This window comes from Oppia nitens, unplaced genomic scaffold (assembly GCF_028296485.1).
Source record: "Oppia nitens isolate AA-2021 unplaced genomic scaffold, nextdenovo-longstitch-racon4-pilon3 scaffold7_pilon_pilon_pilon, whole genome shotgun sequence".
In the NCBI taxonomy this organism is placed as follows: domain Eukaryota; kingdom Metazoa; phylum Arthropoda; class Arachnida; order Sarcoptiformes; family Oppiidae; genus Oppia; species Oppia nitens.
In genome coordinates, this window is record NW_026533251.1 from 2,112,874 (window position 1) to 2,138,874 (window position 26,001).

The following is a 26,001-nucleotide window of genomic DNA, read 5'->3' on the forward strand; positions in this document are numbered from 1 at the left end:
TTGCTAAAAATTGTTTAAATTTAATTTTAAATTTTGCATTAAATAGATATTAAGTTTATATTAATTGGATTATAACTGCATTTGACGTTAAAATAATAACATTTATGATTTAAACGCTAATATTAATGTATAAATAGTTATTTTGACCAAATATTTATAGGACAACACTTGCTTTATCCAAAATTAACTGTATTTTAGATATTACTGCACAAACATATTGTATTAAAATTGTTTACTATTAGAGCAAACACTTAAAATGCAATATAAAGTTACAATTATTGTATTACAAACTAAACAAAATAGTTTTTTGTTTAATTATAATTATTATACTATTATATTATTTTCTTTATTAAATTATAAAATAATAACAAAAGCAGATAAATGTAGTAAAGAATTTCACATCAAGTTTGAAAGTGATTTTTTATTAATAAAAATTAATATATATCTAATTTATTTCAAACTTTAATAATATTTGTATCAAAACTTTTTAAAAATCAATAAAAGTATTTCTTAAATGTTTTGTTATATTGATATCTAAAATAAATAAAACATTTTTTGATTCGTAAAGAATTATCATTAAATTAGTTCTAAACAAAACATTAATTAAAAAATAATTGATTCTTTAGATTCACTCAAATGTGATAAACAATAATACAATTTATTGCAATTCTTGTAATAAAATTCAATGCATTAGAAAATTATTTTTAAATTTATTCTTTGATAAAACATTTGTGTTTATATTATATTTAAAAAACTTAATGTTTTGCCATTTTTTAAATTTAATTCTTTATGCAATTCTAATAAAAACAAGAATAATATTTAAACTACTGATGTTTATACTTTTATTTATAAATATTTATTTATAATACAAATATTGTATAAATTACTAAATACTGTATATTTACAAAAAAAGTATTTTAAGAAGAAATTTTATTTTAGTGTAAATATTGTATACTTTTTAAAATATATGACTTTGAGTTAATTATATTAATCATTGATTTATTATACAATATAAAAGTTTTAGTGAATTTTGCAAAATTTGTAAAAATAAAGTGCTTTAATGATAAAAAAAATAATTAATTTCTCAAATTATTTTAAATAAAGAATAGTTTAGATACAAATAAAATATATAAATTAAATGTAAGTTTTGGTTAGTTTGTTGGTCACAACTTTGTTATCCCTAAACTAGCGGTAAATTTCTGGACAATTGTTTCGATCGATAATAAGCAAAACTTGCATTTAATTTAAAATGAGTTAAAAGGAAAACTACAAAAAACTTAATAAATAAATAAATTTAATTATTTATTAATTATGTTGTTATGTTATAATTAAGTCGATTGTATAGCAAAACAAACACAATATTTAATATTATTTTTTAATTATTCTAAATCTATTACAATCATTGAATTCTCCAGAAATACAATTGAAATAAATCAAAAACATTGATTGGTATCTGAATTAGTTTGTGTTAAAACAGTTTTCATTAGTGAAAGCATTGTATTATAAATCATAATTAATACTGCAATCAAAAACTCAAGACTGATATCAATAAATGTAAAACATTTTGCAAACAAATATATTAATTATGCTATAAATGCTTAACTAATGTCATAATTCCAGACTATAATCAACTTTGTAATGAATAGAAAAAAATCAATATTAATTCACATGAAATAAGTAACTGTTTATAAGTTTTAATTAAATTTAAACACAAAAGTGAAAAACATTGACCGATAACTTATAACTTATTACTGCATATAAAACACATTATTTAATTATTTCAATTAATTTAATAACAACTGCTTCTTAAAAAAAACATTGAAATATTGAGAGTTTGTTTACTTATTCAATATTCTCATAGGTTTTGAACAAATTTACTGTAAATTAAATTTATATTATATTTTATATATTAATATTTATAAACAAATATTGTATTAATAATCAAAGCACACAATGTTTTATTAAATTGTTTTATTTGTTGTTTTTATCAAATATAATATTTGATTAATAAATTGCAAAATATTTATTCCTAAAAGTCAAATCAATTTGTAAACTTGAGATTCACTTAAATRTGTTTTATTTGTTTATTAAATATTTCAATTATAATTAAAATCTCATCAAAAATAACAGTAATTATTATAATTTAATAAAACATTTATTAGTTTTAAAAAGTGAATCTCACCTTAAAATTAGGAGAATATTACCGTAAAATCGTGTTTTATTTCAATTCAATGGAATTCAAAAAAATGAAAAATAACGCTTTCATACGGTAAAAAACCGCATTTTTTACCACCCCTGGTTGTGGGTTAAATTAAAGTGGGGAAAAGCAAAATTGGGGGAATAGGGAACTGTAATGACCAATAATTAACAGTAATCTATTAAAACCGGTATATTTAGATATTAGAAGTAATTAATTAATTAGTTATAACAGTGTTTAACAATAAATGACTTTTATATACATTCACAGTATTTTTACATATTATAAATCAGTAAATAGATAGCATATTAAAAGGGTTTGGAACAACTAGAGACGTCCAAATACAAGGGGTGGCAAATCTTGAAAATATATAAAAACAAGCAAATTATTATTCAAAGTAAAAATCTATATTTTTCATACAAAATCGCATTATTCCCTATGATTTTTCCATATTTTAACGGTAAAACACAATTTAACGGTAATTAATTAAAATAAATAATTAATAATAAAATGAACTAAAAATGAACTGAATTTGTGTAAAACAGATGTAAATTATTCTTAAATCTATATATAATTAAAAACATTTCAAATGATTTGAATCAAACTCTTTAAACGCTATTTAAATAACAGTAAACTTAAAGGCATTCAAATCGGAAGTTCAAAATTGACAGAAACGGCTGCAGAACGCGCCAAACCCACAATAGCCGACATTTTAACGACCATTTTGGCCGCTTCCTCGAGGTTATCACAGGCCAGGATTCGCAAACGACTGGCGGCTATAAGAGCCTTCGCATCGTCGACTTGAGTGCCTTTGAAACAGAAATTTAGTATAAAATGAATAAAATATGGAAAAAATGAGTCGAAAAACCTTGAAGTCGAATAACAATAGGAATCTTCAAATCCAATGTCTTTGCGGCCGCAATCACTCCTTCGGCAATGATATCACATCTCATGATTCCGCCAAAAATGTTCACCAGAATCGCCTGAACCTTGGAATCTGAAGAAATTAGTCGAAAGGCTTCAGTGACTTGTTGTGCAGTCGCTCCGCCGCCGACATCCAAGAAGTTGGCCGGATTGCCGCCGTGCAGCTTAATGACGTCCATTGTAGCCATGGCCAGTCCGGCACCATTGACGAGACATCCGATATCGCCGTCTAATGCAATATAATTGAGATTATGAAGTGAAGCCTGAAGTTCGCGTTCGTCTATTTGTGTCGTGTCTTTTCGCGAGAAAATCTCTTTTTGACGAAACTCTGAGTTGTCGTCGAAACGGCATTTGGCGTCCAAACACAACACTTGACCCGAAGTGTCTTCAATCATTGGATTGATTTCAATCATTAGCGCGTCTTTTGAGAGGAAAACTTCGTAAAGTTTTTGAATCAAATCGACGGCTTGTTCGTGACTCGACGCATGAAAACCCAACTTTTTCACCACAGATAACGCCAAATCCCTGTCCACTCCTTTCTCGATATCTATGGGCTGAGTGACAATGGCTTCGGGAGTATCGCGAGCGACGTCTTCAATAGCCATTCCTCCTTGAGAAGAAGCGATAATAACGGGTCCATTGAAGGCCCGTTCCATCATTAAAGCAAAGTAATACTCGCGTCGGGGAAACACGCGCTCAACAATCATCACTTCTGAGCATTTGATTCCTTTATCTCCGGTTTGTTTCGTAACCAAAGAGTGGCCTAAAAGTCGACAAAAAGCGAATCAAATGAAAGATTAATGATTAAAGACTTTTAATGACTTTAAACCAAGCATTTGTCGCGAAACGTCGTGAACTTCTTCCGTCGAATAAACAAGTTTTACGCCTCCTTTCAAACCCGAACTGAATTGGCCGCGACCTCGACCGCCGGCCAGAACTTGTGCTTTGACCACAAAGTCCGAAGACGACAGTTTGCGCGCCACTTCCATCGCCTCCTGAGGGGTTCGGGCGACGCCAAAGTGGGGCACATTGACGCCTCCCTGACGCAGCACATCCATGGCCACGTGTTCGTGAACATTGAGGCCACGACGCGGCACTCGGAGACCAGATTTGGCGGTCAATAGTCGGAAGGTTTTGACGGAAAACATCGTTAGAAATGTTGTCATTGAATGACTGAATGACTGCGCAGTCGTTCAGAAAGTATTCAAAGAAATTATAATTCGATTCACAATTCAATACAAATTCAAAGTCATATCAAATGTAAATGTAATCCAAAATAAATGCTTTGAAATCAACTAAACTTTGAAATCAATTCAAAGAATTCAAAGAAATCTTTGATCTGTGATTACAACGAGTGTTACAAACGATGCAAAAGTCAAACACAGATTGACGTCATTTATGATTACAATAATTTCGGCAAAACATGAATCCACAGAACGTTACTCCCGATGACTCTCTTCTGGTTCAGTACTTCCAGTCCGTGGACACCGACCGATCCGGGATTATCAATGCATTGGAACTGCAGAAGGCTCTGTCCAACGGATCATTTGAAGCGTTTGATTTGCAAACTGTGAGTAAAGATGAAGACATTTCTTGAACTAATAGTTTGTTGTCTTTTGTCTTCAGATCCATTTAATGATTGCAATGTTTGATAAGACAAAGTCTCGAAGTATAGATTTGGACGCATTTCGCAATTTATGGCAATACATAACTAATTGGTTGAATTGTTTTCAGTCTTACGATTTGGACAAATCTGGTCAAATTGATGTCCGCGAACTGAAACACGCGCTCACATCGTTTGGTTACCGATTTAGTGACCAGTTTTACGAGAAACTGATGACTCGATTCGAACAAATCATACATTTCGACGACTTTATTAAGATTTGCATTCATTTGCAGTCTTTGACGGATGAGTTTCGCCGATTGGACACAGATTTAGACGGAATGGTTACTCTTTCTTATGAAAACTTTGTTTCTCTTGTTTTTAATTCAGTTCTCAGTAAATGAAATGCTTTTGTAATAAAGTCTCGCTTTTCTAACAATTTTCTAACATTTAATTCAAAACTCATTAAACAAATCCTTAAAGTCTTTAATATTAATTGTTTTATTAATTTCGACGGAATTTCCATCAGTTGTGCCAAAAGTCAAACAAATACCAACAGAAACACATTGATTATGATTTTGTCAATTGTTTTGATCCTTGCGTTGACTCTTCTCGTTGTTTTGCTTTTGTCTGAAAACTATTTGAATATCTATTGATTGGAATTATATTTTTAGGAAAAGTCGCGAACAAAACAAACCAAAAGTGAAGAAAATSTAAAACAAATGGTTTTGAGAAAGACATTCAAACCAATGATCAAAAACCAGAAAGTTTTTCAGTCATTCAAAAGCGAATGCAAAACGTSTTTAAAAAAGAACAGAATAAAGACGGACAACGAATTCAGATCAACTTTAAGAAGATTGTGTCCACAAATCCAAAGAAGAATAAAATTGAAAATAAGAAAGAAGTGAATCCCGTAATGAAAAACAGACAAAAATAAAGCAGAAAAGTATTGTCACGACTGAAATAAAAAAAGTGAGACAATTGTTAAGTAAATCGAAATCAAATGTAAACAATAATAATGTCGAAAGAATACGACAATTATTGAAGATTTTTTTAATTCTGAATAAAATTTTTACATAAAATCATTGTTTTTTGTCTGACTTTTTGATTTGTGTCTCCAATAAAGACAACTGAAGAGCCAAAGCCAACTGTTCTTCTTCGCTGAGAACTGTTTGTTCGTTTTTTTCCGTTTCTTTTGTTGAATTCTTTGATTCGGTTTTTATTCCCGAACTTTTCTCTGACTCTTGAATCGCGCGCTTCATCTCTGCGTCCAAACGAGTGTTGTGTTCGGCGGCCGATTGTTTGACTGCAATCGCTATTTCTGGATCCGTGCGTTCGTTGACCAGAGAAACGGCGTTCGAGAAGAGTATAGAAGTCGAGAGAAAGTAATTCATGTCATTGTCTTTCGGAACACAAACCAAATGAGAATCGCAAGTCATTTGAGACAAGAATTCACGCAAAACTTGTTTTTGTCGGTCGGTTTCGGCTTCGGGACCGAAACTCACGATATCAATCGAGACATTGGCCCGACGCAGTTTCCTGGCAGTAGAAGGCAATTGTTTGATGTCTTCCTCACTGACAGGACTTCCCACAAATGCAAGAACACGTTTGCGAACTGTTGTTTCGCTTTGCGGTGCGTTTTTCAGAACCAAGAGTGCAATTTCGAGACCACGTGTGAATCGCAATTGTCCGTCGGCTGAAACGCCATAAAGAGCGCGCATCAGAAGGACTTCATCGGTAGTGAGAGTACGAACTGGTTTTGCATTTGGAGCCAATTGAAGAATAGCGACACGACTTTCGGCATTTGAACTGAGAATCTGATGAATCAAAGCATTGGCCGCTTCCCGTTGGACTGCAAGACGTGATGGGAGAAGATCTTCGTTGACCATGAAGTGACTGTTGTCGAGACATAAGACACACAATTGAGACATGATTTTCGGGAAAAATGACTTTATTTAAGACAACAATGAATCACAAAATCGTAAAAATCTATTAAAACATTGTTTAATAAAATGAATTTAAAATGCGATATAAATTAGTTTTTGTCTCCGTTTACGGATAAAGCGCTTCCAATCAAGACCGTGTGTTGCGCGCCAACAGCCAAATCCACGAATCGCGTCTTGTCCACGAAGTGTCCTTTGACGCGAGTTGGCCGTTCGACGTTGTCGTCCGAATCGGTGCCGATATGTGATCCGCTTGGTCCCCATGCATACAAATGACCCGATTCGGTGATGGCCAGCGAGTTGAAGTCGGCACAAGCTATAGATGTCACTTTGTGTCCGTCGAAGGCGTCGGTCGGCAAAGAACGCGGAGTTTTGACGATCGGATCGTTTTCGTCGACTTTGAGTCCGAGTTTGGAATAAAGATTAGAACCGCAAACAAACACCTGTCCTTCAGAGTCCAATACAAGCAGATGTTGCTGACCATTGGCTATCTGACGGACATTAGTCGGCAAATGAGGCGAAAGACGGGGTTTCAGTTCGAGAGTGAATCTGAAGAAGGCGTGAGAAGAGTTGGGATCAGCGTTTGGAATGTCAACCGTTCCCTCGCTTTCAAACCCCAACTGATGGTAATTATTGAGTCCCCAGGCGTACACTTCACCTGAAGTTGTTCGCGCGTACGAACACCAATGCCCGGCCCAAATGGCGTCCACAAGCGCCGAATCGGGAAACTGGATGCGTTTCGGTTCGAGAAATAGCGAGCGATTGGTTTCAACACTAACTAAATCTGTTCTTTCGATTCGTCCCAATTGTCCTTTAGATCCGTCGCCGAACGACAAAACATGACCATCTTCGGTCAACAACAAAATGTGATGACATCCAGAAGCAATGTCAACGATCTTTGTGTCGATTTCAAGACGTTTTGGACGAAAAGTCGAAACAAATGTTTTTTCTGAATCCGATTCCGAATCAACAAAAAGTCCCAAATTATGCGAATCGTCTCTAAAAACACAATCAAATCAAATCAAATCAAATCAAATCAAWTCAAATCAATTGAATTGAATTGAATCAAATCAATTGAAAACTAACCGAAAGTTTCCCCAAAGATAAACCGATCCGTCGGTCAACAAAACGCACGAATGACTGTCTCCGGCCCGAAGACGCGCGATTCCCGCCGGCAGATCGTCCACTGGTTTTGGAATCTTAGACACGACTTCTTCACTGGAGTCGACGTCAACGCTGTCTTCGGTGTCATCTGAAGTGGAAGTATCTCTTCCGAGCGCTCCTTCGTCATTACATCCAAAAGAATACAACTTCTGATCCGAAGACAAACACAAAGTATGCATTGCGCCGCAAGCCACGGACACCACTTCGCGCATCACTTGTCCGTCTTCGTCCGTAACCAACGAAGGCTCGTAATTGCGAATCTTGTGTTCGTCGACGCGTTTAAGTCGTATTCCTGTCTGTCCTTCGTCTACATTTCCCAAAGAGAACAGTTGTCCACAAATCTGAGGCAAAGAAGGCACAGATAATCGCGAAACCTTCTGTCGTTTGGACGGTTCAATATTGTCTTCTTTTGCTTCACTTTCATCTGATTTCCTTTTCAACGATTGTTCTTCTGTTTCCATCAATTCGTTGATTTTGTCTTCCGTTTCTACAATCGGTTCGATTTCTTCGATTTCTTCGGGTTTTTCGTCAATAATTGCGTCTTTTGTCTTTTGTTCCGTCGGTTCTTCCGGTTTGTCGTCGTTTGGCTCCTCCTTCTCGTCCTGTTTGGCCAATCGTCGCGATCGCACTTTTGGCAGAATTTCCTTCTTTTTGATCTTCGGTTTGACTTCTTTTTCGTCGCATTTGTTCTCAACTTCTTCTTCATTCACAGACTCTTCCTCTTTGGGCGCCTCCTCTTTCGCCTCCTGTTTCGCCTCCTGTTTCGCCCCTCTACGCAATCGCACAGTCTTTGGAACCGTTTCTTTCGTTTTCGTTTCGTTTTCCTTGACTTTTGTTTTCGCCGTTTCTTTCTTCGACTCTTCACGTGTTTCCTCTTTAGCCAATCTTCTCAATCGCGGAGAAGTCTTGGGAACCGTTGTTTCCTGTTTCTTGATATCGCGTTTGACCTGTTTTTCGTCCGATTTCTTGGTCACCGTTTGTTCCTTTGGATCAATTGCTTTCTGATCGTTATTCGGCTCTTCTTTAGCCATTCGTCGCACTCTTGGAGCCGACTTTGGAGCCGTTGTTTCATTTTTCTTGATTTCGCGCTTCGGTTTGACTTCACTCTTGAACTCTCTTTTGTCAGTTCCGGTCGACGACTCTTTGGTTCCGTCGCCGGTGTATTTATGGCCACTTCTGGTCCGCATTTCGGCCTTTAATGGCGTTTATCGTTCACTAAATGTCGCGACACGTGATTCACACTTCTGTCGACACAAACATTGCGTACATTTTATTGCATTTATTTGTAGACAATTTGCAAACATTTTATTGGTTTAAATCAACAAAACCGGTTAATTTGTACATAAATGACGTGTAATATGTGTCTTAAGAACTGATTCGATGACTCTTTTCTGAATGAAAACGAAGAGTTTGTTTCGTTTGAAATCTAAAGCAAAGAATGTGTTGTTTCGGTCAAACATCAGATCAGAGGACAAATGCTAAGCTAACCGTCGGTCGCAGTCTTGACATTGAAAAGGCTTTTCTCCCGAATGTTTCAAAAGATGAGTCTTTAAATGGTTTTTCTGTCGGAAACGCCATTCGCAATGCGGACACCTTTTGGACGGAATTAATGGTCACTAAAAGTCACAGAAAGAGTCTTAATGTCTGACTTGAATGGTTTTTCTCCGGTGTGTCTCATTTTATGAGTTTTTAATTTGTTTTCCGAACTGAATGTCGAATCACAACCTTTTTTAAGAAGAAAAACGCGATTAAACTCTAAATCAAACAAATCTTTAATACCCGGCCAATCACAGACCACTTTGTCGGCCGTTCGGTGAACTTCATTCATATGAATCTCTTTTTAACAAAATTCTAAAGATTAAAAAGTGATTAAAAAGCTTTTCGTGGTTTTCGAACCCAATTGTTGTTTGCGTTTAAACTCCGATTCACAGCCTTTCGGGACAAAAGTGGTCAAAAGTGGTCAGAAGTTAATCAAACAAATCGACAGAAATATGACATACCCGGCCAATCGCACTGAAAAGGCTTCTCTTTTGAGTGGACGACCTGTGGATGAAATGGAATTCAGTTCATGAAAAAGACGTCAGAAATCATGAAAACCTGATGGTCTTTGAGATTGCGTTTTACGGCAAACTGTTGGCCGCAATTCGGGAACTCCTGAGAGACAAAGAGTTAGACATTTGAGACAAAGAAAGGGCAGAAGAGAGACGAACGCATTCAAAAGGTTTGTTTGCGTTATGAATAGCAATGAAGTGATCCTTGAGTTCGACTGAAGACACGAATCTGTGGTCACAGTTCGCGTGAAAACAGCGGAACTGATTCGGATCCACGTGAGTGGACACGTGTTTCTTGAGATAAGAACGAGACGAAAACGATTTGAGACAACCTGAAGAAGATTCGGTCAAAACTGCGAACAATAGAGACTCTATTGAATACCCGGCCACTCGCAGGTGTATTTCTTGGTTCCCGTGTGACGCCATTTATGATTCTCAAGGTCTTCTCTGTCGCGAAAAATAGCATCACATCCGGGCTGCGGAAGAATTGCAATAATAAGACAATAATAAGAAGATATAAGAAGAAGAAGAATAAGAACCCATTGACATTGAAGACGTTTAGTTCGACTCAAAAAGACTTGTTTTCCCGATTGAGTCAAAACTCGTCCTTTTTTTCGTTTTCCTTTTCGACGTTTTTTTTCGACCACTTCTTTGCCATCAATTCGTTGTCTAAATTGAAAAAGAGTTTTCGCGTTGTCTTCTTTGTCGACACAAAGACATCGCGCGACCAAAGCGTCGATCCATTCGAATATCTCTCGGACTACAGACATGACTCGTCGGAAGTCATTCTTAAGACCAGAGTTTTCCGATCGCAAAGTCTGCAACAAAAGCAAAGTGTCGGACATCGCGAACGCTCTTCTCATTCAAAACAAACAATCATTGATTCGACAATTTGGGACCTTTTCATATTGAAATACCATTTGAATAAACGGTTCGACGGATAGAAACAAAAGGGATCAATCAGATGAACGAACAATCATTTGAAGACTAAATTAATTGCAATTCATTTAATCGACAATTAAATCAATTTTCAAATTCTTTCAAACAAATGAATAATAAAAACAAAACAAATGTGTATTTAATTAAAGGTTTAATTCAATTGAAATCATTTTGAATACAAATTCAATTCGACTTTTGTCTACAATTTAAGTTTAGTTCTTCTCCAATGTCTTCGTTTGGCATTATATCGAATGCTGTTTCCGGTCTTCATTCGGATCCATTGCGGGACCGGACGGTTCTGCTTCTGTTTCTTCGCCAGTTTCTGTTTAATGCGAAATGTCTTGTGAGCCGACTATTCGGTGATAAAACCAGATATTATTAATCAGAAGAATGACATCAAAAGTGAAAATACAAACCATTTTGCGGACAAAATCAGAGACTCTCGAGACTAAAGTGTTGTTCAAGTGTTGAATACACGCGAAGACAATAATATATGAATTGAGGAAAAGGAAGTCACGGTTCGGTCCATAAAATACGTCTTTATTGTTGAAATTACAAAAAAGTACGTCTTTTAGAGTATAATAGAGTTATAAAAGAAATTAAAAACAGTTTTCAAAGTTTGGCTTAAAATTTGACGAATTCTTTGATTTTCTTTGATTTTCACTGAATTTATGCCAATAATAGCCAAATAATGAAGAGAAGCGCCACCCAAAGGAATACCTTCGACAGGAACTGGTCTTCGGCAAACTCGGGACTGTGCGGTGACGGAGCGGGTCGACCGTCGCCGAAGTTGAAGGTCGAAGCAAAGAAACCGAAGGGAAAGGCGCCGATTCCGAACGACATGTGGAAACCGCCGTCACCGAAACCAAAGTTCGGGAATGACTGCTATTTTTATAGATTATTAGACATTAGAATCGAAACTCTTTTCTTACGGCGTTGTATTCGGGTTCAGATCGTTGTCCTTGAGGTCGAGGAGGCAAACGATCTCTTGGATCTCTTTTATCGGCTGATCCGCGACCGTAAAGTGGAATGACTTTATCGCGAGAAATGGCGGCTTTGCAAACGGGACACGTCTGACGAGAAGGCTTCGTCTCCAACCATTGGTGAAGACACGGCCAACTAATGGAACAAATAATTCAAGAATTTGAAGAACAATTGCTTCAAAACTGACCAAAAAAGATGTCCACAAAGACTAACGACGGCGTCCTTCGCAGAATCCAAACATATATTGCACTCAAAGTTGGCGTCGTTTGAGCTCTGGTCACCCGAAGTGCTCGACGTCGACGGCTTCGGTTCTCCCGATGACGAGTTGTCCGACGCGGAGGACATCGCGCGCGAAGAACTGCTTAAAGACAAGAAAACAACTGTTAATTGAGTTCTTTGTGACAGAAATGAGACTCAAATAAGAGTATAATAAAGAAAACCTTTGTTTTGATCGGAAAGTAGTGAAGAAGTGGTCAGAGATTGGAAAAGACGTCAAAAATGGACGAAAACTAGAGATTTGTTGTCATTTTGAAGACGTATTAAAGGTTTGTTTGTTTTCAATACATGTCTATGAAGTCTATGATGTCATCAATGATGTCATCAATGATGTCATCAATGATGTCATTCAGTGCTGACATCTATTGACAAACTGTGGTCACGTGTGGCGACACTTGTGTCTCGTTTTATGTTTTGTCTATTTATTAACAAAATATATGTATTTTAAGAATAAATAAAAGTTTTATAATATTATTGAAATTTTTATTAATAAAATTGAAAATCAAAACAAAAATTAATTCATTTTAATATTAAAAGTGTTAAAAAACAATAAGTTCTCTAATAATTGCTTTAATGTGTGACTGATTTGGGTTAATCACTGAAATAATTATTGAAAAAACATTAAGTTTGTGACTAAAGAAGCAAAAGTTAGCATTGATTGCGATATTTCTTAAAAATTGTTTTTTAAGTAAACATAAAAATTAATATTTCAATAAAACATTCAATTCTTTCAAGTTTTATGTGAAGTAATACTTGAGAAATGTATAAAATATGTGATAATTGTCTAATAATTACTCCTTTTTTGGAAAGTTTTTTGTTTTCGAAATACAATAAATGATTTTTTCGAAAAACATTTTATTGCAATTAAATTGTAATAAAAACAAAATTAATTAAAAAAAATTGAATAAAAATAAAAGATTAAACGGAAAACATGAAAGAGAAGATATGCGCGACATTATATCGGGCGACTCCTGAGTCGGAATTCAGTTTCTGTTTTTTAGATCCTTTCGCAGCGATAACTGATTGACATTCAGTCGAATCCGAGTCAAAGAGATCTGCCGGACAGCTCAGGTTCGGCAGATCCAGGAAGACGTGAGAGACAATCGAACGAACGCCTTCTACGCCTCCCTCAGCCCCGCACTGACTCGCGGCCAAGTCTTCGGTGCATTTCTGCCAAAAACGAAAGCCACAGCAGATGGCCAACACTGAGGAGTCGTTGAGAGCGGCGGCGGTATTGAGAGTCGAAATATATCTTTGATTGCAGTCTTGTTTTGCGGTTTTTGTCGAAAAAACGTTTCGATTTAAACAATTCGAAGATTTTATGAATTCTGAAAACAATTCAAAAATTAAGTGAAAATTTAGGAAAAAAAGACGAACTTTCACGTGAAGATCCTTTTTGACAAATTGGTTTCGTGTGAGACAACATCTGATCCACGACCAGAGACGACACTTCCCGATGCAGAGGAGTTCCGCACTTCTTGAAGAAATCTCGAACACAATTCCCGAAACGGTTTTTGATTGCTCTGAATATTATTATTATTATTATATTCTTAGAGACGAAGAAATCATTTCCCGACAACTCTTACCCACAAAGTCGGTCGAGACCGGCCGATGACGTCAGAATGGCCGTCGGGTCGTCGCTTTTGCTCAGACTGGACAACGGTTCCAAACACTTCTCGATATCTTTCAAATGACAATTTGGCTGTTTTCCCGACTTTCGGTTTCTTCCGGGTCTTCGTCTTTGACCGGAAGTCAGAAAAGCGACGGACAAAAGCAGAAGAAAAAAGACTAAGAAAAAGACGAAATCGAGGACTAAATGACGCAAAAAAAGAGAAAAATCTTACGTTTTGTTCGCATTTTGTCGAAAGTTTGAAAGTTTTTGATTTCAATTTGTTTTTTTGAAGAGATTTTAAGTGTTTATAAAAAACAGGTTTTGATTGAAATAAATCGAAATAAAAGTCAAGGATTTTTAAAAAATTGATTAAAAATACGACAAAAAAACCCAAATTTCAAAACAATCTTTATTTCGAAACATTTGTCACGAAAACAATTATCAAAAAAATCTCGAGTTTTTTGTTGAAAAACAATTGGATTTAAAGCGAAATTCGCGTGAAATTCAATTTAATGTTTTCGCGCGCTTTTATGACGACTTCTGTCGGACTTCGAAAACGCAATTTCGAAGTTTGAAAACAAACGGAAATTTGAAAATTTCCAACAATTTTCGAAATCACTTCTAAAGCGAGAATTCGCGCGAATTGTCTTCCGGGACAATCACGTGGTCCCAAACCGAAGGCCAGAAAATGGGGCGAAACTGTAGTAATAAATCGGTTTGGATCGAAACGGTCAGGATTTGGCCAGAGATCGGCATCTCTATGGAGTTGGAAAAGCGGAAGTTGAACCACAGTTTGGGCGGGAATTCGGAGATTATCCACAGAAACATCGCGTTCAACGATTCGTGTGATAAATGAAGTCACGGGAGGAAAGAGACGCAACGATTCCATCCAAACGGCGTTCAGCAGTTCAGATGAAGAAGAAGAGTTGATTTGACGGCGAAGTTGTTCTTGGATTTGAGGATTTTGAGCCAAAAGAAAGAGAGAAAAGGAAAGAGCAGTTGAAGTCGTTTCGTATCCGGCAATCAATAACACGTGACAGTTTGCAACCGCTTCGGCGCGAGTCATCTGTCCAGTGGCCATTGCACGACGGAAATCGTGTAAAACAGACACACATTCATCTTCCGCTTCGGGAGCGTCCAAAAGCCGCTGCACGTGACGCATGACGCGATCAGTGACGCGACCGGCGGTCACGTGGTTATTGAGAAAAGCGAGAATCGGTCGCAAAGGAGGGAAACACGTGACCACATCGACGATGATATTAACGGCCATTTCGAGGTACGCGTCGAGACTGCGCCGAATGTCGTCCTTGGAATCGGGAGTCCAGTGAAGACCCGCTTTGCAAATGACGTCAAAAGCAATCTCTTGCGTCAATAGAGTGACGTCACAAACGCCTCCGTCGCCGACCAATTGGAGGACACGTTCTTCGACTGTTTGCCGAACTGTTTGTCTCAAAAGTCCCGAAATTTCAAGTCTTTTTAGCGCAAAGACAATGACTGAACGGATTCGACGCCAACTCTGGTTTCGAACAAAGATTACCGAATCTACAAAAGGAACGGCTTTTATCACGTTTTTCGGTCGATTCGGCAAAAGAGAAGATCCAAACAGACGGCGGACCAGAGGCCAGTGGCCGACCACGAGTACGGGTTGTGCACCACGGAAGAAACCAAATACACGTCCGAACTGTCGGGTCCAGAGATCGATGACGTCATTCGGGTTCGGGTTTTGACGCAAATGTCGTAAATTTCCAAAAAAGAGATTCGGTTTCGGACCCGAAATCCCGATTCGAGAAAACGTCTGAAAAACGCGAATTCGGCGGAAGATTGAATGCAGAAGAAGTAGAAGCAGAGGGAAGAGGAGGAAGAAGAACGACATTTCGTGAGAACAGAGTTTTAATTCAAAGAAATTGTCGTCAAATCATTGTTTTGAAGATTTTGATTGAAGTTCTTCTGCGAAACAAAAGATTAGAAAAAGATTTGCAAAAAGTTTTCATTACTTTTAAGATTTTGTTTGATTTGAAAACAATTCGATCGAAAAAAGAGATTTGAATTCGAGTTTCGAACAAAAACTTTCTGAAAAAAACAGAAAAAGTATGAGTTTTTCGGTAAATATTTGTCAATAATTACGGACTCTGTGTTCGGGAAGAGTGTCCAACTCGTAGTCTAGACTTTCAAGTCTTGAATCTGAGAAAAAAGTTTGAGAAAAGATATTATCAGTCGAGAGAAGAGACCTTTAATTCAGAGGTCAAGGAATCCATAGTTTGMAGTGTTTCGTCAGCTGATTGAATGGAAAATTTGGTCCCTTTTGAGTCAAACACTCAATACTAATGCAATGTCTAAAAGGACGGAAAGTTTGGATATTTGAAGGACAGAATCGAACGAATGGGAGAACAGAGAAACAGAACAACCAATGAAAGAGCGGTCGGATTGACCTTCGCTTCAAAAACATGTTTAGTTTGGATCAGAAAAGTTAGAAATCAGTCGAAACCAAAATGACAGCCGAAAAGCCGATTCGCGACCGAATTGCAGATCTGCTATCAAGCGATCCTTATCTGCATTTACACGAAAAGGAGATCCGCCGCCGATTCGTGGCCATCAATGAGTTGGTCGCAGAGATCGAGTCCACCGAAGGTTTGGACGCTTTTTCGCAGTCTTATCTGCGTTTCGGAGTTCACGTCCAATCAGACAATTCGATTCGTGTGTTGGAATGGTGTCCCAATGCCGAAGCACTGTTTCTTCGGGGAGATTTCAATCAGTGGTCAAAGACGGCGCATGCGTTCACAAAACGAGATTTCGGCAAATGGGAACTCGAGTTGCGGCCGAAGACCGACGGAAGTCCGGCCATAGAGCACGGGTCGCGTCTGAAGTTGGTTGTGGTGACTCGAGATGGTCAGATGGTGGACCGTTTGTCTCCGTGGGCGACATATGTTGTTCAGCCGTCGAAAGAGGAACAGAAGACTTTTGGCGCGCTTTTCGAACACGTATTTTGGAATCCTTTGGAAAAACACGAATTCAAACACCCGAAGCCTCAAACACCGCCTTCTCTTCGCATATATGAGGCTCACATTGGAATCGCTTCCAACGAATACAAAGTCGCGTCTTATCGCGAGTTCGCCGACAATGTCGTTCCGCGAGTGGCCAAACAGGGATACAACGCCTTGCAATTGATGGCAGTCATGGARCATGCGTATTACGCGTCWTTCGGGTATCAAGTGACGTCATTCTTCGCCGCCTCTTCACGCTATGGAACGCCCGAAGACCTCAAGTATTTGGTGGACACTGCGCACGGGGCGGGGATCTACGTGTTGTTGGACGTGGTTCACTCGCACGCTTCGAAGAACGTTTTGGACGGATTGAATCGATTCGACGGAACGGACGGCGCCTTCTTTCACGCGAATGGACGCGGATTTCACGACTTATGGGATTCGCGACTCTTTGATTACACGCAATGGGAAGTCTTGAGATTTTTGGTTTCCAACTCTCGCTTTTGGCTCAAAGAGTATCGATTCGATGGATTCCGATTCGACGGCGTGACGTCAATGCTCTATCACTCTCACGGCATTTCTGACGCCTTTTCCGGCGATTATAACGAATACTTCGGTCTCAACACCGATACCGACGCTTTCCGCTATTTGCAACTTGCCAATCACGTGATCCATCGCTTCCACCCGAACGCCACGACAATCGCCGAAGACGTGTCGGGAATGCCAGCCCTTTGTCGTCCTGTCGAGGAAGGCGGGGGCGGATTCGATTTGCGACTGGGAATGGCCATTCCCGACATGTGGATCAAACTGCTGAAACACGAGAAAGACGAAGACTGGAATATCGGGAATCTGATCCACACTTTGACGAACCGTCGTTGGCAGGAACGGACAGTCGCGTATGCGGAGAGTCATGACCAAGCTCTGGTCGGCGATAAGACTCTTGCGTTTTGGTTAATGGATAAAGAAATGTATGATTTTATGTCAAACATGTCTCCTTTGACTCCAATTATAGACCGAGGATTAGCTCTTCATAAAATCATTCGATTATTAACCCATGCTTTGGGAGGAGAGGCGTGGCTTAACTTTATCGGCAATGAATTCGGACATCCCGAATGGTTGGATTTCCCGAGACAAGGAAACAACGACTCCTATCATCACGCCCGCAGACAATGGCCTCTTGTCGATGACCAACTTCTTAGATACAAATTCCTCAACGCTTTTGATGCAGAAATGAATCTCTTGGAGAATCGCTTCCATTGGCTGTCGTCTGGACCTGCGTGGGTGTCCACTAAACACGAATCAGATAAAGTGATAGTTTTCGAACGTGGAGGACTTGTCTTTGCCTTTAATGTGAATCCGAATCAGTCTTTTGCCGATTACCGAATCGGAGTCCAGACTGCGGGTGTTTACCGCGTTGTTCTCGATTCAGACGACGCTTTATTCGGCGGACATTCGCGAATAGAACACAAGACGCGATTCTTTACGTCTGAAGAAGGATGGAACGGAAGACGACATTCTCTACTCATTTATTTGCCGAATCGCGTGGCTTTGGTTTTGGCGCGAGAATCAGATTTAGAAATTGTTTGAATAAATTCTAGTTTTTATTAGTTTCCAATCGAAAACCGAAAACACGTTAAACACGTGTCTAATCGGCAGTCGAGTCGTCGGGTCGACCGCTGAGTCGCTAAAGTCGTTCACAATTTCCCGAAAACCAATTTACGTCCATTTTGGCCAATAAAAGGCCAAAATCGCGATCAACGACTCCATGCGCTTCAGTGTCCACTTCTTCGACGGTCAGAGACTCTAATAAAGACTCCTGAAGAATACGAAGACCGACGACACGTTGTTTCGAATGAAAAGTCGTCGGAAAAGAAGTGTTTGTTTTGTTCATTGATTTTTGGCATTTCTTTCGTTCCTCTCGTTCTGTAATTTTTCCAATTGTTGTCGAAGAAACTGTTCCGCTTCTTCGGGAGTCGCAAACAATGTCTCAAGAAAAGCCTGAACGCTCTGATCGACAGCGGATGGCGTGTCTGTCACGGGACGAGACGGGACGGGACAGGAGTGGACGGGAAATCATTTGCTTTTCTTTTCTGAATAAAACGAATCAAAAAAAACGAAACAAAAAGCGAAAAGAATTTGAATCCAAACCTCCCTTTCCTTTCGCCTCCTTTTCCAATCTCTCCACTAAATACGCCTCCCATTCCTCGCGAGAAAAGAAAAAGCGTTTAATTTTTTCTAAAGTCGTGAAAGACTGAGCTCTGGTTTGTCCGCGAGATGTTGTTGGAGCGGTTGTTTGTTGGCCAGACGCGGCATCCGAAGTGGACGCGGATGCGGTCGGCGTCTGTTTCTCCGCTTTGGTCTCAGTTTTCGGCTTTTCTTCGGAAGACATCAAAACATACGACGCTTTGAGTCTTCGCGCAGTCGCAGTGCAAACAATGAGATGGCGTCCGATAGGGGGCGTAGTGTCGGGGGTCGGGAGGAGTGGAAGGAGTTCGGAGGGGTTGGGTTGGGGGCAGAGGTGGGGACAGACGGAGAGTGCGTCGCGCGAAGCATTGATCGACAAAATGGCGGAAAATGACTGAAGAAGTGTTGGAATCGCGCGAATGGCCGCCATTGCAGACGATTGGACGTCGCGGACAGTCTGTCGACGAAAGTCTTAGTTTATTAACGGACGGACCTATTAATCACGTGACAGACTTTTCAATGGTTTCGGCGGGAGTTTCAACCGAAGCTCTGGACGACCAGTTGGACGAAGAAGAGACATTAAGTGCAAGATTTTCTCGTCTTTTATCCACAGAAGACATGTCTGACGTCCATTTTGTGGTCGGATTCAATCGCAAACTCAGGATTCCCGCGCATAAACTGGTTCTGTCCGTCGCGTCTCCCGTTTTCAAGAACCAGTTCTTCGGTATTCGCGATGCCGACGAAGAGGACGAAGACATTGTGCTCTCGGACGTGGAAGCGCCGGCTTTTCTCGAGTTTCTTCGGTTCTGTTATTCAGACAAAAGTCAATTAACGAAAGACAATGTTGTGGGCGTTCTCTTCACTGCTCTCAAGTTCGAAGCCACGCCTCTTGAGCGTCGGTGCGAACGATATCTGAGAACTCGTTTGGACAGTCATTCGGCGTTTTCCGTTTGGATTTCGGCCAAAAAGTGTCGTTTTCAAGACATCGAAGCCATGGCTCTGAAAGCAGTCGAACGTTGGGCTCGAGTTGTCTGTCTTTCCACCGATTTTTGTCTTTTATCCGATTCTTCGATCGTAAAAGAGATTCTTCTCAACAATAATCTCCGGATCTCTGAATCGGATCTCTTTGTATCGGTTTGTCGTTGGGCTAAAAGTCAATGTCTTCGGCAAAACTCATGTCCAACTCGAGTCAATTTGAAACAAGTTTTCGGAGATTTATTGTCTTTAATTCGTTTTCCTTTAATGACTGCCGAAGACATCAAAAGTCAAGTTCAAACCGAAGGACTTCTCGAAGAAGATCAGATTCGTTCGCTTTTGTCTGCGCGAAGAACTTGGCCTCGAGTGGCCAGAAGTTTGCCGTTTTCGTCGGAACCGCGACTTTTTCAACGACTAATCGGAGGACAACTGCTTTCAGTCCAGAGATTCGGTTCTTTTGACAATCAATTACCGAATTCTTCGCCAAAAACGCGATTATCTTTTCGAACAAACAAAACGATATTTGTTTCTGCGATCGGAGTCTACGGTCCGCGAAAACCTTCCAATTCTTCACTTGAGGTCTGATTTCTTCTCTTTTTTTCTCATTTTCTCAAAACTTTTGTTCTTTAGATCAGAATTCGAATCGAAAGAACCGAACGCTTCCGCTGTCGATCTCTTGATTCTTACGAAACTCAAACTCGAGTCAAAAGTGATTCTTCAGAACCCGTGATTACCGTTCGTTTCGATGAAGAGTTTGAAGTCGAGGCCGAAGTCGAGCATCAGATTTGCGCCGAAATAACTCTTTGCGAACGCATTGGATCTCGTCTTTCGGCATTATCTGCACCACTGATGTCTCGTTCTCAAGATGTCCATTTCTTTTACGGAACTGACGCCGCATTCGCTCAAAAAGTCAAACCTAAAAGCGGACAAACAGTTGTCTTTAATTTCCGCGACGATTGCGGTCTTGTGTCGACAGAAGGCGCCACTTCTGCTCCGCCAACACCTCATCCGCCGCCGCGTCCGCCGCCACCCGAAGGATATGTGAGACGTGTTTCGCGATTCGATCGGTTGAAACGCGCGCTTTCTTTCACAGAGAAGAAGACATTGACTGAAGAGGAGATAATTTTGGGTCAAATTCCTGTTATTCTCTTTTATCTGTAATTCTATGCAAAAAATGCAATAAAAGACCGACAGATGTCGTCACATGTGTTGTGAAGCCATTTGTCTTGATTTGTCTGTCATTTGAAATGCCTTTCGAGCAAAGAGTCATTTCTCCCGTCGGAGTCGGCCGTCGATGTGTTCCCATTGATTCGCGCGGAAATCTGGCCGTTCAAGTGCCCAACGAACTCGAATGTGTGACCAACGGCACTCTGGCCAACATCATACGCCAATTGGCGTCGTTGTCTGCATTTGCCGAAGACTTGTTCGGAGCGGTTCTCTTGGATGCGTCTCAATTGGTTTCGCGTGCGAATGTCTTGCAGTCGAGAATCGATAGATTGGCGGTGAAAGTGACGTCATTGGACTCTTCGGTTGAAGAAGTTTCGTTACAAGACATTCATTTGCGAAAAGCGTTTCGTTCTTCTTATGTTTTTGATCAGCAAGTTGTGGCCAGAGAAACCATTCCCGAATCCATTCGTCAAGTTTACCGACATTGCGATCGTCCGCCATTGTTGTCCAAACTGAACGCATATCGAGACGACGGAAAAGACGGACTCAAGTTCTATACGGATCCGAATTACTTTTTCGATTTGTGGAGACAAGAAATGCTTGCAGACACCGAACGCGCGCTTCAAGACCGCCGAAGAGTTGTTCAGAAAACACGTCATTCCGGTATTTATTGTCCATTGATTCGATTGTTTAGTAATAATTATTTGGATTTCAGATCAAAAAAAGACGCGAAAAGTTCGTCCGCCGAATAATACTCGCGAAAGACAGCGACAAATGATGGCAAACGCCGGAGAATTCATTTTGGATGAACCGGAAGACGTGTCGTCCGGTCGTCGTCCGGATTCTCTTGAAATTCAAATTCCATTTCCAATGAATTCCATTTCGAACGAAGTCTTGAAAATGAATATAAAAAACGTTTCGAATATTCCAGAAAACGATTGTTTACTAAAAGAACAAACTCTTCAACTTCAAGGACAACAAACAACTCAACGAAGACTTACTTCCGCTTCTTTGGCTCCAATGACACGCCCATCACAACCACCCCCTGCCCCGCCCTCTCAACCCAATTCCCAACCCAACTCTCAACCGGCCACACCCTCGCACGGAGTTGTCGTCCCGAACGACGTTCAGCGCACGCGTAACCAGAGAGACGCGTTGCCGCCTCCACCGCCGCCTCCGGTTCAGGAGGTGAACGGAGAAGCGCCGAATGTTGATCCGCCGCCTCCACCACCCCCTCCGCCAAACAGTTCTCCTTCAGATCAACAAAAAGCGAATCAGTTTTTATCAGATTTGAAATCAATTCAATTGAAAAAGACTTCAATTGTTTTGAAACCGAAAGAAACTGATCCGCGATCTGATCTTTTGGCCGCCATTCGCGAAGGCATTCAACTGAAGCGCGTTCAAGACGTTCAAAGACGGGAAGTGGAGAGAGCGACTCCTCTGCACGACGTGGCCTCTATTCTGGCCCGAAGAGTTGCCATCGAATTATCGGATTCTGAAGCGGAAGCCGAAGAAGCGGATGAAGAAGACGACGCCTGGGACGACGAAAGCGAATGTTAAACAAACTGTTTATTTGTAAATAAACATCAGTTTCCGTAAAATGTGTCTAAACGTAGAGTTCCTTCGTTTTGAACGAAAAACAACATTTCGGCTAAAGTTTGTTCTGCCATCTGATCCAATGGAACGTCACTCCATGGTCTATAAGTTCGGGAGGGCGGGAATGCAAAGTCAGGTCCAAAATTGACGGAAACTGCGGCCGATTTGTAGAGAGAAGCGGCCGGAAAGTAAGTGCCGGCATTCAGGTCGTCGAAAGCTGTTCCAAGCCATTGTCCGTTACGGAAGACGTCGAGTGTTGAGCCGACGAGTGGTTTCAAGGCTTTGGATTCAGTGTTTGGATCGTCTTTTGACTCGAAATATAGAAAACTTTTGAATTTAACTAAAGGTTTGTCTTTAAAAACTGGCGGCAAAACTGTTGTCGTCCGAGACGACGGCAAACTCAACAGAAATCCAATCACATCTCCCGTATTCCATGACTCAGCAAAATGTCGACCGCGAGAGTCATGGAATTTGGTTCCTTTGCGTGATCTGACGGAATATCCGAACAGATCGTATCCAAGAGGCGCTTGAAGATTAGCCAACTCTTGAGCGACTCCAAGTCGAACTGCAGCGCCATCTGGAAGTTCTGTTAGTTTGCATTCGAAAAACCAATTTCCACGACAAACGCCGTAATTCGCGCGAACACAACAATAGCCTTTATCTCCCGAAACGAGACGTCTGTCTTCGGATATCTTGAGTTGTGGTGCCCTATCGTGAAGCGAAAGAGCGACGTCTTGTGGACACAGTTTGCGACAAAGCCAACCGGGAATCGGTTTTCCGGCCAAATCTTGCGATTCTTCAAACTCTTGACGAAAAGGTCCGTGTGGATCAGGTTCGGCCAACACATACCGATATCCATCTTTATTGTACGGAAATTCTGCCGGAAAACCATTTGGAGGCAGTTTTGGAGTCGCGAGTTCCGACTTTGGTCGTCGTTCTTGCGGCGGATCAGCTCGAGATCTCTTATTCTTCAACTTATTTCTCGTGACGTTTCTCCTGTTGTCTGTTGCCATAACAACAAACAAATGGCGACTAAAACTCAATTAAGACAACAATTGCGTCAAATTGTGCGCCAAATGACGGCCGAAGAACGCCAAAGACAGTCCAATCAAATTGCGGATCAAGTGATCCAAAGTTCGGTGTTTCGAAGGGCAAGAAATATCGGTCTTTATGTCTCTCGAGAAGAACTAGAAGTCGAAACTCGAAGAATATTCGAAAAGAGTTTTGATTCAGAAAAAAGCGTTTTTATCCCGAAATGCAGTGAAAATCGAAAAATGATTTTTTTAAAAGTCTTTTCAATAACAGATGTCTTAACGCTTCCAAAGAATAAATGGAAAATTCGAGAACCGGAAGACGACTCAAAGCGACCGGAAGTGCAGTCCGTCGGAGGACTCGATCTTCTAATTGTTCCGGGAGTGGCCTTTGCGATGAACGGCTCGCGACTCGGCAATGGCGGCGGTTTTTATGACACGTATTTGTCGGAAGTGGGGGTCGATGGGAGGCGTGCAGTGGTTGTGGGCGTGGCTTTCAAACAACAAATGGTTGAATCGGTTTTCAATCAAATTCACGACAAAAAAGTTGATTTCGTTTTTCACGTAAAATAAACAATACTTTTATTTGTTGACCCATTTTGTTGACATCACGTGACTCGTTGTCGTCATAGCGACAAAATGGCGGCGCGACTCAAGTGTAGGAATTTTGGATGCGATCAGGAGTTTACCGAAGATGACGGACAAGAGTGTAGATATCATTCGGGAGAACCGTTCTTTCACGACGCGTACAAAGGCTGGACGTGTTGTCAACAAAAGTCAACGGATTTCACGACTTTTCTCTCTTTCAAAGGCTGTAAGACTTTATTCGCTTTTTTCCAGAATTTTCTCTCATTTTCTTTGATTTTCGATTTGAAGGCAAAACTGGTTTTCATTCTTCAGTCGAACCGAAAGCCAAAACATTGTCACAAAAGACTGTTCCAAAACCGCCGACAACAACACCAACTGTCCAACCAATCACAGCTCAAGATGACGTTTTCGAATGGAAACCTGTTTTGGTCAGAGAAACCAAATCTGTCGCCGATTTTCCGGCCGACAAAACAGTYGAAAAGCGCCCGAAAGTGTGCCGAAAGTGCGGTCGCGCGGAAGCGTCTATCGGGACGACGGAATGCGTTTATCATTCGGGAAAATGCATGTAAAGAACGATTCAATTGATTGAAAAACACTTTGAAAACAACTTTCTCTTAGATTTCACGAAACCCTGAAATACTGGACGTGTTGTCCGCACAAGAAATTTACCGATTTTGATGACTTTGAGGCATTTACGGGCTGTCAATCGGATCCGAAGCACGAGATGTCAGTCATTGAAGCGAAAGTTCGAGAAGATTGGTTCCAAACGTCGGATTCGATTCATATTGTTTTATATGGAGTGAAATGCGCGCGATCTGACAATTCAAAAGTCAAATCCAATGGAAAACAATTGGAAGTCGATTTCAGAAACGCAGAAAACGATTCGATTTACGCCAAAACCTGGACTCTAAACGGCGGAAGTGTTCGACCCGAAGAGTCGGTCGTTGTTTGCGAAAGAACTAAAGCCGAAATACGTCTTCGAAAACGTATTCAAAAACAATGGATTCAATTATAACTCGTTTTTAGAATAAATCGTTTATTGAATTAATTTTTCACAAATTTTTGTTTACTTTTCCTGCGATTCGAATAAAAAATTAATGTTTTGTCTGAAAATTGATTCAAAAGGAAAGGAAATGAAGAGAAAAAAGAGACAAAAAGTGAGATAAAAGAGAGAAATGAATGACTGAATGAAGAGAAGAATACCTTTTTGGCGGCTCCGGCGCCGACTTTAGTCTTCTTAGTTCCCCTGACTTTCTTCATTCGGTTTTTACGTTCTTTGCGTTGTTTTCTTGCGGTTTTAGTTCTCGTGAGTAAACCGTTTCGAACCAAACGATACTTCGGTTCGAATTTCTTCGCGAAATCCAAAGTATCGTAAATCAAAGCGAATCCAGTGGTCCGTCCGCCGCCAAACTGAGTTCGGTATCCAAATGGAAACACAACGTCTGGTGTCGTCTTATACATCTTGGCCAGACGTTCGCGGAGTTCCAGTTTAGAGACGGGAGCTCTTCCGGGATGAAGAACGTCAACAACCTTCAAAAACAGACATTTTATACACATTTCAAAGCATTTCTTTGTTTACCATTTGTCGGCGAGCAAGAAGCCGATTGGTCATAAACTTTCGGGTGCGGATTGTACACGAAGAGTCGGTCTGCATTGGAAGTGATGAAAAAGTGGTCAAAAAGTGGTCACAAATTCACATCAAAATACTAACCATTTTTGCAGTGATTTTCACGCGATTTAAACGGAAAAGGAAGAGAAAGTTCTCTCATAAATGACGTCTCTCTCT

At 40.1% G+C, this 26,001-nt stretch overlaps 15 protein-coding genes across 20 annotated transcripts; 6 read left to right on the forward strand and 9 right to left on the reverse strand.

Moving 5' to 3' along the window:
- Positions 1 to 2,124: 2,124 nt before the first annotated feature.
- LOC128963415 (succinate--CoA ligase [ADP-forming] subunit beta, mitochondrial-like) lies at positions 2,125 to 4,347 on the reverse strand. The gene is made up of 3 exons (XM_054309920.1): positions 3,951 to 4,347; positions 3,066 to 3,884; positions 2,125 to 3,006 (listed from the first exon to the last, which is right to left on the reverse strand). The coding sequence occupies exons 1-3, from the start codon at positions 4,285 to 4,287 to the stop codon at positions 2,843 to 2,845; spliced, it is 1,320 nt and encodes a 439-aa protein (XP_054165895.1). The 5' UTR covers positions 4,288 to 4,347; the 3' UTR covers positions 2,125 to 2,842.
- A 110-nt stretch (positions 4,348 to 4,457) lies between these two features.
- Positions 4,458 to 5,208, forward strand: LOC128963416 (programmed cell death protein 6-like). The gene is made up of 2 exons (XM_054309921.1): positions 4,458 to 4,691; positions 4,748 to 5,208. Exons 1-2 carry the CDS (start codon positions 4,545 to 4,547, stop codon positions 5,126 to 5,128), a joined length of 528 nt encoding a protein of 175 aa, XP_054165896.1. The 5' UTR covers positions 4,458 to 4,544; the 3' UTR covers positions 5,129 to 5,208.
- A 598-nt stretch (positions 5,209 to 5,806) lies between these two features.
- On the reverse strand, positions 5,807 to 6,655 carry LOC128963556 (26S proteasome non-ATPase regulatory subunit 4-like). The gene has a single exon (XM_054310070.1). The coding sequence runs from the start codon at positions 6,653 to 6,655 to the stop codon at positions 5,807 to 5,809; it is 849 nt and encodes a 282-aa protein (XP_054166045.1).
- Positions 6,656 to 6,754: 99 nt separating this feature from the next.
- Positions 6,755 to 9,112, reverse strand: LOC128963414 (regulator of chromosome condensation-like). The gene is made up of 2 exons (XM_054309919.1): positions 7,754 to 9,112; positions 6,755 to 7,666 (listed from the first exon to the last, which is right to left on the reverse strand). The coding sequence occupies exons 1-2, from the start codon at positions 9,016 to 9,018 to the stop codon at positions 6,760 to 6,762; spliced, it is 2,172 nt and encodes a 723-aa protein (XP_054165894.1). The 5' UTR covers positions 9,019 to 9,112; the 3' UTR covers positions 6,755 to 6,759.
- Positions 9,113 to 9,189: 77 nt separating this feature from the next.
- On the reverse strand, positions 9,190 to 10,727 carry LOC128963557 (gastrula zinc finger protein xLCGF3.1-like). Its single transcript, XM_054310072.1, has 10 exons — positions 10,422 to 10,727; positions 10,265 to 10,358; positions 10,042 to 10,214; positions 9,929 to 9,985; positions 9,832 to 9,874; positions 9,728 to 9,763; positions 9,611 to 9,667; positions 9,481 to 9,556; positions 9,320 to 9,424; positions 9,190 to 9,257 (listed from the first exon to the last, which is right to left on the reverse strand). The coding sequence occupies exons 1-10, from the start codon at positions 10,725 to 10,727 to the stop codon at positions 9,197 to 9,199; spliced, it is 1,008 nt and encodes a 335-aa protein (XP_054166047.1). The 3' UTR covers positions 9,190 to 9,196.
- A 516-nt stretch (positions 10,728 to 11,243) lies between these two features.
- Positions 11,244 to 12,397, reverse strand: LOC128963771 (E3 ubiquitin-protein ligase RNF185-like). 4 transcript variants are annotated; one of them, XM_054310296.1, is made up of 4 exons: positions 12,246 to 12,397; positions 11,993 to 12,163; positions 11,754 to 11,940; positions 11,244 to 11,703 (listed from the first exon to the last, which is right to left on the reverse strand). In XM_054310296.1, exons 2-4 carry the CDS (start codon positions 12,148 to 12,150, stop codon positions 11,491 to 11,493), a joined length of 558 nt encoding a protein of 185 aa, XP_054166271.1. In that variant the 5' UTR covers positions 12,151 to 12,163; positions 12,246 to 12,397; the 3' UTR covers positions 11,244 to 11,490. The 4 variants fall into 4 exon arrangements, with proteins under 4 accessions (XP_054166271.1, XP_054166270.1, XP_054166269.1 ...); XM_054310295.1 differs by having other exon boundaries at positions 11,244 to 11,706; positions 11,993 to 12,166; positions 12,246 to 12,396; XM_054310294.1 differs by having other exon boundaries at positions 11,244 to 11,706; positions 12,246 to 12,395.
- A 602-nt stretch (positions 12,398 to 12,999) lies between these two features.
- Positions 13,000 to 14,049, reverse strand: LOC128963558 (uncharacterized). The gene is made up of 4 exons (XM_054310073.1): positions 13,926 to 14,049; positions 13,668 to 13,869; positions 13,459 to 13,604; positions 13,000 to 13,409 (listed from the first exon to the last, which is right to left on the reverse strand). Exons 1-4 carry the CDS (start codon positions 13,936 to 13,938, stop codon positions 13,000 to 13,002), a joined length of 771 nt encoding a protein of 256 aa, XP_054166048.1. The 5' UTR covers positions 13,939 to 14,049.
- On the reverse strand, positions 14,045 to 15,979 carry LOC128963457 (cytochrome P450 3A30-like). The gene is made up of 4 exons (XM_054309965.1): positions 15,922 to 15,979; positions 15,822 to 15,874; positions 15,688 to 15,763; positions 14,045 to 15,640 (listed from the first exon to the last, which is right to left on the reverse strand). Exon 4 carries the CDS (start codon positions 15,564 to 15,566, stop codon positions 14,175 to 14,177), a length of 1,392 nt encoding a protein of 463 aa, XP_054165940.1. The 5' UTR covers positions 15,567 to 15,640; positions 15,688 to 15,763; positions 15,822 to 15,874; positions 15,922 to 15,979; the 3' UTR covers positions 14,045 to 14,174.
- Positions 15,980 to 16,073: 94 nt separating this feature from the next.
- LOC128963450 (1,4-alpha-glucan-branching enzyme-like) lies at positions 16,074 to 18,284 on the forward strand. The gene has a single exon (XM_054309958.1). It carries the CDS (start codon positions 16,183 to 16,185, stop codon positions 18,259 to 18,261), a length of 2,079 nt encoding a protein of 692 aa, XP_054165933.1. The 5' UTR covers positions 16,074 to 16,182; the 3' UTR covers positions 18,262 to 18,284.
- An 862-nt stretch (positions 18,285 to 19,146) lies between these two features.
- LOC128963451 (BTB/POZ domain-containing protein 1-like) lies at positions 19,147 to 21,049 on the forward strand. Its single transcript, XM_054309959.1, has 2 exons — positions 19,147 to 20,412; positions 20,464 to 21,049. The coding sequence occupies exons 1-2, from the start codon at positions 19,249 to 19,251 to the stop codon at positions 20,992 to 20,994; spliced, it is 1,695 nt and encodes a 564-aa protein (XP_054165934.1). The 5' UTR covers positions 19,147 to 19,248; the 3' UTR covers positions 20,995 to 21,049.
- Positions 21,020 to 22,616, forward strand: LOC128963454 (actin-binding protein WASF3-like). The gene is made up of 2 exons (XM_054309961.1): positions 21,020 to 21,663; positions 21,716 to 22,616. Exons 1-2 carry the CDS (start codon positions 21,081 to 21,083, stop codon positions 22,558 to 22,560), a joined length of 1,428 nt encoding a protein of 475 aa, XP_054165936.1. The 5' UTR covers positions 21,020 to 21,080; the 3' UTR covers positions 22,561 to 22,616.
- Positions 22,587 to 23,609, reverse strand: LOC128963459 (set1/Ash2 histone methyltransferase complex subunit ASH2-like). The gene has a single exon (XM_054309967.1). It carries the CDS (start codon positions 23,607 to 23,609, stop codon positions 22,587 to 22,589), a length of 1,023 nt encoding a protein of 340 aa, XP_054165942.1.
- A 12-nt stretch (positions 23,610 to 23,621) lies between these two features.
- Positions 23,622 to 24,270, forward strand: LOC128963469 (5-formyltetrahydrofolate cyclo-ligase-like). The gene has a single exon (XM_054309978.1). It carries the CDS (start codon positions 23,622 to 23,624, stop codon positions 24,198 to 24,200), a length of 579 nt encoding a protein of 192 aa, XP_054165953.1. The 3' UTR covers positions 24,201 to 24,270.
- On the forward strand, positions 24,196 to 25,269 carry LOC128963461 (cysteine and histidine-rich domain-containing protein morgana-like). Its single transcript, XM_054309969.1, has 3 exons — positions 24,196 to 24,441; positions 24,504 to 24,780; positions 24,834 to 25,269. The coding sequence occupies exons 1-3, from the start codon at positions 24,267 to 24,269 to the stop codon at positions 25,228 to 25,230; spliced, it is 849 nt and encodes a 282-aa protein (XP_054165944.1). The 5' UTR covers positions 24,196 to 24,266; the 3' UTR covers positions 25,231 to 25,269.
- LOC128963467 (40S ribosomal protein S24-like) lies at positions 25,232 to 25,998 on the reverse strand. 3 transcript variants are annotated; one of them, XM_054309976.1, is made up of 4 exons: positions 25,927 to 25,998; positions 25,795 to 25,863; positions 25,419 to 25,745; positions 25,232 to 25,321 (listed from the first exon to the last, which is right to left on the reverse strand). In XM_054309976.1, the coding sequence occupies exons 1-4, from the start codon at positions 25,927 to 25,929 to the stop codon at positions 25,310 to 25,312; spliced, it is 411 nt and encodes a 136-aa protein (XP_054165951.1). In that variant the 5' UTR covers positions 25,930 to 25,998; the 3' UTR covers positions 25,232 to 25,309. The 3 variants fall into 3 exon arrangements, with proteins under 3 accessions (XP_054165951.1, XP_054165952.1, XP_054165950.1); XM_054309977.1 differs by lacking the exon at positions 25,927 to 25,998 and having other exon boundaries at positions 25,232 to 25,290; positions 25,795 to 25,869; XM_054309975.1 differs by lacking the exon at positions 25,927 to 25,998 and having other exon boundaries at positions 25,795 to 25,869.
- Between the last annotated feature and the right edge of the window lie 3 nt (positions 25,999 to 26,001).

Coding starts and splice junctions, on each gene's coding strand:
- LOC128963556 (XM_054310070.1), bottom strand. CDS start 6,655: ATGTCTCAATTGTGTGTCTTATGTCTCGACAACAGTCACTTCATGGTC.
- LOC128963469 (XM_054309978.1), top strand. CDS start 23,622: ATGGCGACTAAAACTCAATTAAGACAACAATTGCGTCAAATTGTGCGC.
- LOC128963467 (XM_054309975.1), bottom strand. CDS start 25,869: ATGCAGACCGACTCTTCGTGTACAATCCGCACCCGAAAGTTTATGACC. Junction 25,746..25,794: donor TTCTTGCTCGCCGACAAATG/GTAAACAAAGAA, acceptor CTGTTTTTGAAG/GTTGTTGACGTTCTTCATCC.
- LOC128963451 (XM_054309959.1), top strand. CDS start 19,249: ATGACTGAAGAAGTGTTGGAATCGCGCGAATGGCCGCCATTGCAGACG. Junction 20,413..20,463: donor CTTCCAATTCTTCACTTGAG/GTCTGATTTCTT, acceptor TTTGTTCTTTAG/ATCAGAATTCGAATCGAAAG.
- LOC128963454 (XM_054309961.1), top strand. CDS start 21,081: ATGCCTTTCGAGCAAAGAGTCATTTCTCCCGTCGGAGTCGGCCGTCGA. Junction 21,664..21,715: donor TCAGAAAACACGTCATTCCG/GTATTTATTGTC, acceptor TTTGGATTTCAG/ATCAAAAAAAGACGCGAAAA.
- LOC128963771 (XM_054310295.1), bottom strand. CDS start 12,150: ATGTCCTCCGCGTCGGACAACTCGTCATCGGGAGAACCGAAGCCGTCG. Junction 11,941..11,992: donor CTTTGTGGACATCTTTTTTG/GTCAGTTTTGAA, acceptor TTGTTCCATTAG/TTGGCCGTGTCTTCACCAAT. Junction 11,707..11,753: donor CTGAACCCGAATACAACGCC/GTAAGAAAAGAG, acceptor CTATAAAAATAG/CAGTCATTCCCGAACTTTGG.
- LOC128963459 (XM_054309967.1), bottom strand. CDS start 23,609: ATGGCAACAGACAACAGGAGAAACGTCACGAGAAATAAGTTGAAGAAT.
- LOC128963457 (XM_054309965.1), bottom strand. CDS start 15,566: ATGTCGTTCTTCTTCCTCCTCTTCCCTCTGCTTCTACTTCTTCTGCAT.
- LOC128963557 (XM_054310072.1), bottom strand. CDS start 10,727: ATGTCCGACACTTTGCTTTTGTTGCAGACTTTGCGATCGGAAAACTCT. Junction 9,668..9,727: donor TAAACGCAAACAACAATTGG/GTTCGAAAACCA, acceptor TTTGTTAAAAAG/AGATTCATATGAATGAAGTT. Junction 9,258..9,319: donor TGTCAAGACTGCGACCGACG/GTTAGCTTAGCA, acceptor TCTTTGCTTTAG/ATTTCAAACGAAACAAACTC.
- LOC128963414 (XM_054309919.1), bottom strand. CDS start 9,018: ATGCGGACCAGAAGTGGCCATAAATACACCGGCGACGGAACCAAAGAG. Junction 7,667..7,753: donor TATCTTTGGGGAAACTTTCG/GTTAGTTTTCAA, acceptor TTGTGTTTTTAG/AGACGATTCGCATAATTTGG.
- LOC128963558 (XM_054310073.1), bottom strand. Junction 13,605..13,667: donor GGTCTCGACCGACTTTGTGG/GTAAGAGTTGTC, acceptor AATAATATTCAG/AGCAATCAAAAACCGTTTCG. Junction 13,410..13,458: donor AAAAGGATCTTCACGTGAAA/GTTCGTCTTTTT, acceptor AATTGTTTTCAG/AATTCATAAAATCTTCGAAT.
- LOC128963415 (XM_054309920.1), bottom strand. CDS start 4,287: ATGACAACATTTCTAACGATGTTTTCCGTCAAAACCTTCCGACTATTG. Junction 3,885..3,950: donor CGTTTCGCGACAAATGCTTG/GTTTAAAGTCAT, acceptor GTCGACTTTTAG/GCCACTCTTTGGTTACGAAA. Junction 3,007..3,065: donor TATTGTTATTCGACTTCAAG/GTTTTTCGACTC, acceptor TCTGTTTCAAAG/GCACTCAAGTCGACGATGCG.
- LOC128963416 (XM_054309921.1), top strand. CDS start 4,545: ATGAATCCACAGAACGTTACTCCCGATGACTCTCTTCTGGTTCAGTAC. Junction 4,692..4,747: donor AAGCGTTTGATTTGCAAACT/GTGAGTAAAGAT, acceptor TTTTGTCTTCAG/ATCCATTTAATGATTGCAAT.